The sequence below is a fragment of the Trichomycterus rosablanca genome, chromosome 4 (assembly GCF_030014385.1).
Source record: "Trichomycterus rosablanca isolate fTriRos1 chromosome 4, fTriRos1.hap1, whole genome shotgun sequence".
NCBI classification, from domain to species: Eukaryota; Metazoa; Chordata; class Actinopteri; order Siluriformes; family Trichomycteridae; genus Trichomycterus; species Trichomycterus rosablanca.
Genome location: NC_085991.1, coordinates 51,840,092 through 51,852,261, shown reverse-complemented (window position 1 = coordinate 51,852,261; position 12,170 = coordinate 51,840,092). Strand labels below are relative to the sequence as shown.

Genomic DNA, 12,170 nt, shown 5'->3' with positions numbered 1-12,170 from the left:
GGTTGTGCTTTTCTTAAAGAGAACATCATGAACTACAACTACTGCAAGCCATTGTAAACAAAACAGTAGAGGTTGTACATTACAGATTTTGCAGCATACTCGAGCATTTACATTAACAAATAAACATGTTTAAAAACTGCAGACTGAAAATACATCTAACCCTTAGATCTCTGCTCTATCACGTAATCTACATATCAGTATTAAACCACATTTCTTTTGTAAAGTCTAGGTTCAGTAGATGGAGCTTGGAAACAGATTTGAGAATAAAAAGCCTTTTAAAACCATAGACTGAACGGTCTACTAAATAAATACACATTTATTTGATTCATCTTTTAATGATGATTATTTTAGGGAGAAATCTTAAATGTCAATACTGTGAAATAAACATATGGGATAATTTTTTTAATTAAAGTAAATTATTGATAATTACATTTGATTTCCAATCACTTGCAATGCTTGTTTAAGACAAAGCTCCTGTTCAGTGTTTCACATGACAGTGATTTATATACAGACGAAGAGACGAAAATCCTGAAAAAAATGGTGTACATATTTTTAATTGTGTCCATGTGATATAGCCACCACAGTAAATATACCGGTGCTTTATGGTAAATGTCTCAAGTCATCTCATAAATTTGACAAAATACAGATTACAGACAATATAACTGGCGTTTTATATCCCCAATCACATGACGTTTTACTGTATTTATTTTATGATAAATAAAGAAGTATTGAGTAAAGTAATCCTGTTACAATTTTAGTTAAGTAATAAGTAATCAGTAATCGATTACTTTTTTGAGTAACTACCCCAACACTGGTAGTATCTACAATTAACCTGACTGCATATCTTTGGACTATGGGAGGAAACCGTGCACCCGAAGGAGTGCTGCACTCACCAGGTCGTTATTATTTTATTACAATATTTTCAGTAATTAAAATATTAAAAGTGAGTGAGTACTTTTAGTTATTTCTGATTAGCTATCAGCATATATATGTAGCATATATAGTACAAATGAAATACAGCATCATACAATATTTCTTATATTTTATATCAGTTCTGTTTGTTATGATGTATTGTTACTTTATGTAGTTAAAACATTCTCAAACTAAACAGGTCAAGTCTGAGCTGCTGTAAATAACTTGTTGTGTTTACTGGTGTTTCTGTTTATATGTAGAAAAATGGCTGAGGCAAATATTTCAGTTGCTCAGGATCAGTTCAGCTGTTCAATCTGTCTGGACACACTGAAGGACCCAGCAACTCTTCTCTGTGGGCACAGTTTTTGTCTGGTGTGTATCAATAAACACTGGGATCAGGAGGATAATTGGAGAATATACAGCTGTCCACAGTGTAGACAAACCTTCACTCCAAGACCTGCTGTGAGAAAAAACACCATTCTGGCTGAAGTTGTGGAGAAACTGAAGGAGACAAAATTCCAATATACTCTTGCTGGACCTGAAGATGTGGAGTGTGATTTCTGTACTGGGAGAAAATACAAAGCTGTTAAATCCTGTCTGGTGTGTTTGGCCTCTTTCTGTGAATCTCACCTCCAGCCTCACTATGAATCTCCTGCTTTTAAGAAGCACAAGCTGGTTAAAGCCTCCAGACGACTCCAGGATCAGATCTGCTCTCAGCATGATAAACTGCTGGAGGTTTACTGTCGTACTGATCAGCAGTGTATCTGCATGTTGTGCACCATGGATGATCATAAAGGACATGATACAATATCAGCTGCAGCAGAAAGAACTGAGAAACAGGTACAAATATTATACAGCTCTCTTTAACAAGTAACAACTAATTTATGTGATTACTGCTTTATTACAAACATTTTATGTTTTTATAATCTCACACTGAACAGTTTGTTGGATACATTAACTTTGTACAGATATGTAATGATATGTGACATGATATGTGTAGAGCAGTTGTATTTTAGTGGTTAAAGTACTGGACCAGTAATCAGAAGGTTGCCGGTTAAACTCCACCACTGCCAGGTTAACACTATTGGGCCCTTGAGCAAGGCCCTTAACTCTCATTTGCTTAAATTGTATACTGCCACAAGTGTAAGTCGCTTTGGATAATAGCGTCTGCTAAATGCAGAAAATGTAAATGTAAATATCAGGTACACCTAGCATCTACTGTGGGGTATTAAAATACAAATTGGGTGTTGGGCTTTAAACCTCCTATTTGTCTTTGAAGTCCCCACCCTGTTAACAATTACCACATGTTATTGCTTAACAACAGTTGCTCATCTCTCTCCAGTCTCCACATTCTCCACATTTCTTGTGCAAGTGCCTTGACCAGCCACCAGAAGTTACAACCGTTGCCCTCGGCTTGCTCAAGAGGATTTTTTGGTCTGATGAGCCTGGATTCTGTAAAGTTGCTTTGAGACAATGTCGACTGTAAAAAGCACTATATAAATAAATTAAACTTTGACAACTGCAGTGAATCCACCATTCCAACATGCAATCCAACATGCAGTCAGGTTAATTGGAGACACTGAATTTCCCTATGTGTGTGTGTGTGTGTGTGTGTGTGTTTGTCTGCCCTGCGATGGACTGGCATCTTGTCCAGAGTGTTACTGTGTACCTTGCGCCCATTGAAAAGCTGGGATAGGCTCCAGCTTACCTCAAACCCACCCCCCCCCGTGACCCTAATTGGATACACAGATAAGACAATGAATGAATGAATGAATAAATTGATTAATTAATAAAATGTATTACTAGTTTCTGAAGAAGGTAAAGGTGATAGCATAGCCTGACCTTTTCTTCTTTTTTTCTTTAAACATAATAAGCTAAATTATTGCAATGGAGAATATGTGTGTACATTACATGTTCACGTTACATACTCAATCCCCCTCACTGTAATTTATGGGGTGTTTTCCCAGTTGCAGATCAGCATTTACACTGATGTTGTTGTTTGTGTGGTGCTGGTACAAGTACAGTACAAGTAAATATTGAATTATTATTCTGTGTAGAAGCAGCTGCTGGAGGTCCAGAGGAAATTCCAGGAGAAAATCCAGAACAAAGAGAAGGAACTTAATGAGCTGATAAACGCTGTGGAGTCTCACAAGGTAAGTCTGATAAACAAAAAGCTCTCAAGATCAGTTAGACTTTCTTCCAAACTCTACAGTTCTAAAAACTAATAATAATTTTAATGTTTTAGCTTGGAATTTTGTATCAATACAACTGTAATTTTTGAATCAGACAAAAAGCTAAGAAATAAATCTAATATACATAAAAATATGTATAAAATATTTATCCAACTAATATTTTTGTTGTATCTGAGGTAATTCAACATAAAGTAATGGAGTGTTTTTGTGCATCACTACAAATTTCTTCAAATTTTGGTTGGTGACTGATGCTGGACAGTAATCCCTAAGTTCCTACTGTTGACAAGAATTTCTATAACTATATTCTACCACCAGCACATTTCACAGGATAGATGGTGTTGTAAAGATCTCACTAGATTTAATCCACACAGAATTAAATTAATAATGATTTGATTCATTAGACCACAAGGAATTCTGCCTCTTGAAGTGTTTTAAGTAACATTCCTAAATTTAAAACCATTAACATGCAGTGATTTCAATTTCCAAGACAGAGTGACTCTTCATGTCACAGTTGTCAGTCTGACCTTTTACTGCTAAGTTTATTAACCAAGTTAATAAGGGAGCCTGACCTTGGCAGTATAGTTTTAACTTGGCTATAGTTTTAATTTAGTAAATTTTTCATCATTCATGCTTCATATGCTTAGAGGCATAACTTGATTTAAATGTTCTCTGACTTCATTTTGATTTACACTGTGGAGAGAATCAACCATACTAATAGACCTTTAAAAAGATTTTTAACTATTTATCCTGTAAATAAAAATAAGTGTTTCACAAGTTATTTACACATGTGTTGACTACAAACAAAATAAGACAAATGACAATTACTAGAGGTCTGAATATATTGTAAATCTTACTATTTCAGTTTGGTCCATTGTGGGAAAACTTTTTCTATTAATTTAACAGAATGTCCGTTGTGTCATAGACTAGGAATCACTTTACTACATCTCTAATGTGCAATTAGAACAATACAATATGAAAATACATTAAAATCTAAATAAACTTTTAAAGCAGGATTTAAAAATCTAAATACTTTTACTGGAAAAAGCTTAAGTCTTCAGTAAAATATCTGAGTGAGAAACGTTTCCTCTTTCTGAATCTTCTAACAGCGTTCTGCACAGACAGCAGTGAAGAACGTTGAGATGATCTGTACTGAACTGATCGACTTTATTATCAGAAGATGCTCTGAGGTGAAAGATCTGATCAGAGATCGAGAGAAAGCTGAAATCAGTCAAGCTGAAAACGTCCTGAAGCAGTTGGTGGAGGAGATTGTAGATCTTAAGACGAAAGATGCTGAACTGGAGGAGCTTTCACACACAGAGGATCCCATCCATTTCCTCCAGGTAACAGCACTAATAACTACAGTGGTGGAAAGGTGGGTGATTTTATTAGATAAAATGTTAGAATATTATATAAATATTTTTGGTGCACTAGTCTGACTAATAAAATGTATCACCAAATATTAGTAATGGCTGGTATTGGTAATCAGTGCTGTTTTCCATTGGACCACTTACTATATACAAAATGAATTGTTTAGTGTTTTGGTCACATACAAATGTAAAAATAAAGTAAATAAACAACTTTTCTGGAAGTAACTTTAATATCAGAGATCATGAAGAACTGTTAATGTCATTTGGAGAAATCTGTCGTCCACTGATTGTGTTTCTTCATCATCTTGTTGTTTCTCTGTGAACATTATTTATCTGGATGTAGAGTTTTCAGTCTCTCTCGACTCCTCCTGGATCTGCAGAATCACCCGCCATCACAATCAGTCCTTTCCTCTCATTTGATGATGTTACAGAGTCAGTATATCAGCTGAGAGAGAAAGTAGAAGAATTCTGGGAAGAGCAGTTTGAGAAGACACCAGATGAAGGTGAGTTAAAGCCCTCAATGTTTCATTGTCTCCAAAATGCTCAGTACTCAAATATCAAACAAAACATACAAATCCACTGTTATTAAGTTTTTACATCTAACATTTTATTAATTTATCAACACTGGGTGAACATACCAAACTTCTCACAGACTGTGACCAGAAGTAAGGATCAAACCAAAGTTCCTGAGACATTGCTGTGTAGCACAGACTCTACCAGCTGCACCACCATGATGCCCACAACACTTTTTGATGTTAATATTTATTTACTGTGATTAGTGATTGTACTGTAACTCTTTCTGCAGTGAAGGACGTTCAGATTATTTCACCTCCTGAACTTGAAACCAGAGAAGATTTTCTACAGTGTAAGTTTCTCACAAACTTCCAAACATGTTTGTTTATTAGGATTTTAACGTCACGTTTTACACTGTTTGGTTACATTAATGACAGAAACGTAGTTACTCATTACACAAGGTTCATGAGTTCACAAGGTTGAGAATTTCCAATTCACCTCACTTGAACATCTTTGGACTGTCGGAGGAGAACATGCAAACTCCACACAGAAAGGACTCTGACCTCCCCACCTGGGGATCAAATCCAGGACCTTCTTGCTGTGAGGCAACAGTGCTACCTACTTAGCCGCCCACACACAAACATATACGGTGCTGTGAAAAATATTTGCCTTCTCCCAATTTTGTCTATTTTATGCAATACATCTTCATTTTAACTTCATTTATTGAAGAAAAATTTTATGCAACACCTACAGTATATCAAGCATGTAAAAAAGTAAATGCACCCCGAAACATGTTAAATGCTTCTGGTGATTGTAGATCACTGTAGATGTCTTTTACATCACTGTGTAGAAATTTTGGCCCACTTATTAATGTAGAATTGCCTTAATTTGGGCACATGACATTGATTATGCCAATACAAAACCTTCATGTGCTTGGTGAAACTGTGACCATGGCCAGCCAACCAGCTACTCAGTCCACCAGTCAACTGCAATGGGTCTCGAAATCCCAATCCCTCTCTCTCTCAATGTTAAACTAGAAAAGAAAAAAAGAAAGTAGAAAAAAGAAAACAAGGGTGAGTCAGTTATGTGAACCAATACAGTACACAATTTTTAATGTGTGCCCAGCTTGTTTATATGTAACAATCATTCAATCACAAAAAATAACCCTTACAGAAATCAAGTACATCATTGGATGTGACTCTAATTTTAAAAATACTGTAATATACAGTGTATCACAAAAGTGAGTACACCCCTCACATTTCTGCAGATATTTAAGTATATCTTTTCATGGGACAACACTGACAAAATGACACTTTGACACAATGAAAAGTAGTCTGTGTGCAGCTTATATAACAGTGTAAATGTATTCTTCCCTCAAAATAACTCAATATACAGCCATTAATGTCTAAACCACCGGCAACAAAAGTCAGTACACCCCTAAGAGACTACACCCCTAAATGTCCAAATTGAGCACTGATTGTCATTTTCCCTCCAAAATGTCATGTGACTCGTTAGTGTTACTAGGTCTCAGGTGTGCATAGGGAGCAGGTGTGTTCAATTTAGTAGTACAGCTCTCACACTCTCTCATACTGGTCACTGGACGTTCCAACATGGCACCTCATGGCAAAGAACTCTCTGAGGATCTTAAAAGACGAATTGTTGCGCTACATGAAGATGGCCAAGGCTACAAGAAGATTGCCAACACCCTGAAACTGAGCTGCAGCACAGTGGCCAAGATCATCCAGCGTTTTAAAAGAGCAGGGTCCACTCAGAACAGACCTCGCGTTGGTCGTCCAAAGAAGCTGAGTGCACGTGCTCAGCGTCACATTCAACTGCTGTCTTTGAAAGATAGGCGCAGGAGTGCTGTCAGCATTGCTGCAGAGATTGAAAAGGTGGGGGGTCAGCCTGTCAGTGCTCAGACCATATGCCGCACACTACATCAAATTGGTCTGCATGGCTGTCACCCCAGAAGGAAGCCTCTTCTGAAGTCTCTACACAAGAAAGCCCGCAAACAGTTTGCTGAAGACATGTCAACAAAGGACATGGATTACTGGAACCATGTCCTATGGTCTGATGAGACCAAGATTAATTTGTTTGGTTCAGATGGTCTCAAGCATGTGTGGCGGCAATCAGGTGAGGAGTACAAAGATAAGTGTGTCATGCCTACAGTCAAGCATGGTGGTGGGAATGCCATGGTCTGGTGCTGCATGAGTGCAGCAGGTGTTGGGGAGTTACATTTCATTGAGGGACACATGAACTCCAATATGTACTGTGAAATACTGAAGCAGAGCATGATCCCCTCCCTCCGGAAACTGGGTCGCAGGGCAGTGTTCCAGCATGATAATGACCCCAAACACACCTCTAAGACGACCACTGGTTTATTGAAGAGGCTGAGGGTAAAGGTGATGGACTGGCCAAGCATGTCTCCAGACCTAAACCCAATAGAACATCTTTGGGGCATCCTCAAGCGGAAGGTGGAGGAGCGCAAAGTCTCGAATATCCGCCAGCTCCGGGATGTCGTCATGGAGGAGTGGAAAAGCATTCCAGTGGCAACCTGTGAAGCTCTGGTAAACTCCATGCCCAGGAGAGTTAAGGCAGTTCTGGGAAATAATGGTGGCCACACAAAATATTGACACTTCAGGAACTTTTACTAAGGGGTGTACTCACTTTTGTTGCCAGTGGTTTAGACATTAATGGCTGTATATTGAGTTATTTTGAGGGAAGAATAAATTTACACTGTTATATAAGCTGCACACAGACTACTTTTCATTGTGTCAAAGTGTCATTTTGTCAGTGTTGTCCCATGAAAATATATACTTAAATATCTGCAGAAATGTGAGGGGTGTACTCACTTTTGTGATACACTGTATATAGAACACAGCAGAGACTCCAGCACACACACCTTTATGTTGTGTTATGTTGTGTTTCCTCCATCAGATTTCTGTCAGTTCACGTTGGATTCAAACACAGCACATAAAAACCTCCGTCTGTCTGAGGAGAACAAAGTGGTGACCTGCAGTAAAACAGAACAGTCATATCCTGATCATCCAGATAGATTTGATTATTACTCCCAGGTTCTGTGTGGAGAGAGTGTGAATGGACGCTGTTACTGGGAGGTTGAGCTGAGTGGGAATTATTGGGTTTATATAGCAGTGTCATATAAAAGCATCAGCAGGAAGGGACGTGATGATGAGTGTTGGTTTGGATGTAATGATCAGTCCTGGAGTTTGTGTTGCTCTCCATCCAGCTTTTCATTCCTGCACAATAACAAAGAAACTGAATTTCCCATAATGCCGAGTTCCTCTAGAATAGGAGTGTATGTGGATTACAGAGCAGGAACTCTGTCCTTCTACAGCGTCTCTGATACAATGAAGCTCCTCCACAGAGTTCAGACCACGTTCACTCAGCCCCTCTACCCGGGGTTTTGGGTTAATCCAGGATCAAAAGTAAAACTGTCAGATTACATTTAATTTTGACATTTATTGAACTATGTGGGTGATGTTAGAATCTCATGTGAGGCAGTGATACATCTGTAAAGACGTTCTTTTTAAAACAAAACATTTTAAGACAATTCTGTTATTTTAATTTATTAAGTAGGCTACTATATATACAGTTCTGTCACCCCTTCCTGATTTTGTCGTTTAATTAATGTCTTTAAATTAATCTTGCAGTTTAAAAAAAAGTATACAACAATAATTGCCCTTGTGTAAAAAATAATTGCCCCCATTTGTCATTGTAACTGAGCTTATGTCCAATCCATCCTACCAACCATTTAGAATGATAATTGAGGACTTGGAAATGGGTGCTGTGTGCTGTGTCGTACTTAAGTTGTCATATATCAAACATAATGGCAGCCAAACCTGGGGAGTCAAAGTACCTGAGCCGTGGGGGTTAATGGGTTCCTTTTCCTTCCGTTTTCGTAGCCATGTAAGTTGAGCAGGGGGAGTCCCTAAGTATTTATAACAGTTTTTTAAAGTATTGATTACTGAGATAGTGGCCCATTGAAATGTTTTGTGCTGCTTTCTTTAACTACTAACTAGGAATTACTGGCAACACTTTACAATACGGGTACATAACTAAGCATACAGTGGCAAGAAAAAGTATGTGAACCTTTTGGAATTTTATGGTTTTCTGCATTAATTTGTCATAAAATGTGTTGTCAAGCGTATTGACAAATATAATGCGCCTAAAATAATAACACAAAAATATGATCTTGCAGGTCTTTATTGAACACACTCATTCAACATTCAAAATAGTAGTGGAAAAATTAAGTGAACCCCTGGAATTAATAGCTGGTTGACCCCCACTTGGCAGCAATAACCGCAACCAGGCGCTTCCTGTAGCTGTGGATCAGACCTGCACATCATTCAGGAGAAATTTTAGCCCATTCTTCCTGGCAGAACTGCTTTAGCTCTGTCATGTTCCTTGGACGCCTCATGTGTACGGCTCTCTGCAAGTCAATCCATAGCATTTCTATAGGGTTGAGATCTTGGCTCTGACTTGGCCACTCCAAAAGGTGGATTTTGTTTTTCATAAGCCATTCTGTTGTGGACTTGCTCCGGTGTTTTGGGTCATCACCCAACTTCAGCCGACATACAGACACTCTCACATTATCCTGTAGAATTTTTTGATACACTTGGGAATTCATCTTTCCCTCAATGATTGTAATCTGGCCAGGCCCTGATGCAGCAAAGCAGGCCCAAATCATGATGTTCCCTCCACCATACTTTACGGTTGGGATGATATTTTTATGGTGATGTGCAGTGCCCTTTTTGCGCCAGATGTAGCACTGTGTGTTCTTTCCAAATAGTTCAATCTTAGTTTCATCTGTCTACTGGCCCTTTTGCCAGTACTGTTTTGTAGTGTCCTCTTTCGCAAACTTCAGGCGTGCAGCAATGTTCTTTTTAGTAAGCAGCAGTTTCCTTCGTGGTGTCCTGCCATAGACACCCTGCTTGTTCAGGGTTTTATGGACTGTAGACTCATGAACACAGATGTAAGCCTGTACCAAATCCTTCAAATCTTTGGCTGTCACTCGGGATTGTTTCTGTACCTCATTGATGGATCTCCGTTGTGCTCTTGGGGTCATTTTGACTGGGTGCCCACTTCTTGGCAGAGTAGCCACAGTCTCCATTTGTAGATTGTTTGCCTTGCTGTAGACTGGTGAATTTCCAAAGTCTTTGAAATCACTTTATAACCCTTTCCAGCTTTATGTAAACCACCCATTTTTGATCGTAGATCCTCTGAAAGCTCTTTCTGGCGAGGCATGGCTCACAGTGGTGTATCCTTCTTGTGCGGAGCAAACTCAAAAAGTTTGAGTGTTTTTTATCAGTCAAAGTAGCTCTAGTCCACACCTCCAAACTCATTTTCTTAACAAGTCTCCAGGTATGCTAACACCTGACTCCAATTAGCTTTTTTGAGATCATTAACTCAAGGGTTCACATACTTTATCCACTAGCACTATGAGGTTTTTATGGTTGTTCTCAATAAAGACATGAATGATCAGAATTTTTTGTGTGTTATTATTTTAGGCACATTATATTTGTCAATACGCTTGACTTGGATGAGGATCACATCACATTTTATGACAAATTAATGCAGAAAACCATAAAGACAATGGGGGTCAGTGGTAGCCTAGTGGGTAGAGCTTTGGGCTATCAACCGGAAGATTGGCGGTTCAAATCCTGGCTCTGCTATGTAGCCACTGTTGGGTCCTTGAGCAAGGCCCTTAACCCTGTCTGCTCCAGGGGCGCCGTAAGTTGGCTGACCCTGCGCTCTGACCCCAGCTTCCAACACCAGCTGGGATATGCAAAGAAAGAATTTCATTGTACTGTACATCTGTATATGTATATATGACAAATAAAGGATATCTTTCTTATCTTTCTTTCTTTCTTAATATGAATTTCCATTATTAACACAGCTGTTAACTACTAACATACTATTAAGTCATTCTGTTAACTAATTAATTACTTACTGTATTAATGAACATTTTTTCAGTAATGCACAATAAAATGTATATGTGGAGACTATTTAAATTAGACACTGTTTATATATAACTTTTATATATACATGTATACTATAGGCCAAATTATATACCTGTAGTCATCAGGACCTAACCGACAGTTTTAGTTGGTATTCTTGAGAAGGTAAAGCGAATCAGTATTCCACAGTTTTCTTGTCCTTTATGTTTCACACACAACATTAATTAAACCGCGTCCGAACCAGTGATGGGCTTTTTTAAAACTCTTTTCAGTGATTCGACTTATTATTCGCTATCCAGTGGTATTGCTTTTTGTATTATTATTTTAATAAAGCAAACTTAACATTTTTTTTGTTATCTATTATTTCATTTTCAAAAAAATAAAACAATGCACTATCGTTTAGTTAATTGATTCACAACAAAAGGTCAAAAATGACCAGGCATTAAGAATTACATGAAATAATGAATGAATCATTTATTGTCACATTGTACTTGTACAATTGAAGATATGATAAAAGAACTGGAAAGTTCCAATGAGATCCAGGATGGGGGTAATGTGAAAAACATGCAGAATAAAAATGGGTTTTCAGCTGTAGCATTTAAAAATAACATTTTTAACATTTTATTTTATTTTCTGCAGATTAGCAGATTCATGGTATTGCAGATTAGCAGATTCATGGAATTGTGCAGATTTATGTAATTGTGCAGATTCATGGAATTGCAGATTAGCAGATTCATGGAATTGTGCAGATTCATGGAATTGCGCCTAATTTATATGCCTTCACAAACTGGGATAACAGCAAAGATATTCAAGATCCACCAGAGCTTCATATCCAGTTTGAGCAACAGCCGGTCACTGTTCTAAAGATCATGTTAACAGGTGTTCTGTCTATTTAACTTACCCGTCGATTTGTTCTACCGAGCATGCGCACATCGGTTTTTGAATTGTTGTGGGGAACGCCTATAATTCTGTGCTACCTTTGCCTAATTTATTTCTTCTAGCGGTTAATATTGTATGTTTTAGTTTTAATTCCTTAAAAGTTTAAAGTTTAAGTGTATGTAATGCCGTTATTATGTGATTATGTGAAAAATCTATATAAAAAAATATGCAAGGTGCTCAAATTAGCTGTACTTGATTGATTACAGTTGAATAAACTATGATCACTATGATCACTATGTATCATAACTAAGTATCACTATGATACTTCT

At 37.7% G+C, this 12,170-nt stretch overlaps 1 protein-coding gene across 1 annotated transcript; it reads left to right on the top strand.

The window, feature by feature from the left end:
- Window positions 1–1,143: 1,143 nt before the first annotated feature.
- LOC134312493 (tripartite motif-containing protein 16-like) lies at window positions 1,144–8,454 on the top strand. The gene is made up of 6 exons (XM_062994485.1): window positions 1,144–1,752; window positions 2,970–3,065; window positions 4,211–4,444; window positions 4,815–4,974; window positions 5,277–5,336; window positions 7,922–8,454. The coding sequence occupies exons 1-6, from the start codon at window positions 1,177–1,179 to the stop codon at window positions 8,452–8,454; spliced, it is 1,659 nt and encodes a 552-aa protein (XP_062850555.1). The 5' UTR covers window positions 1,144–1,176.
- Window positions 8,455–12,170: the final 3,716 nt, after the last annotated feature.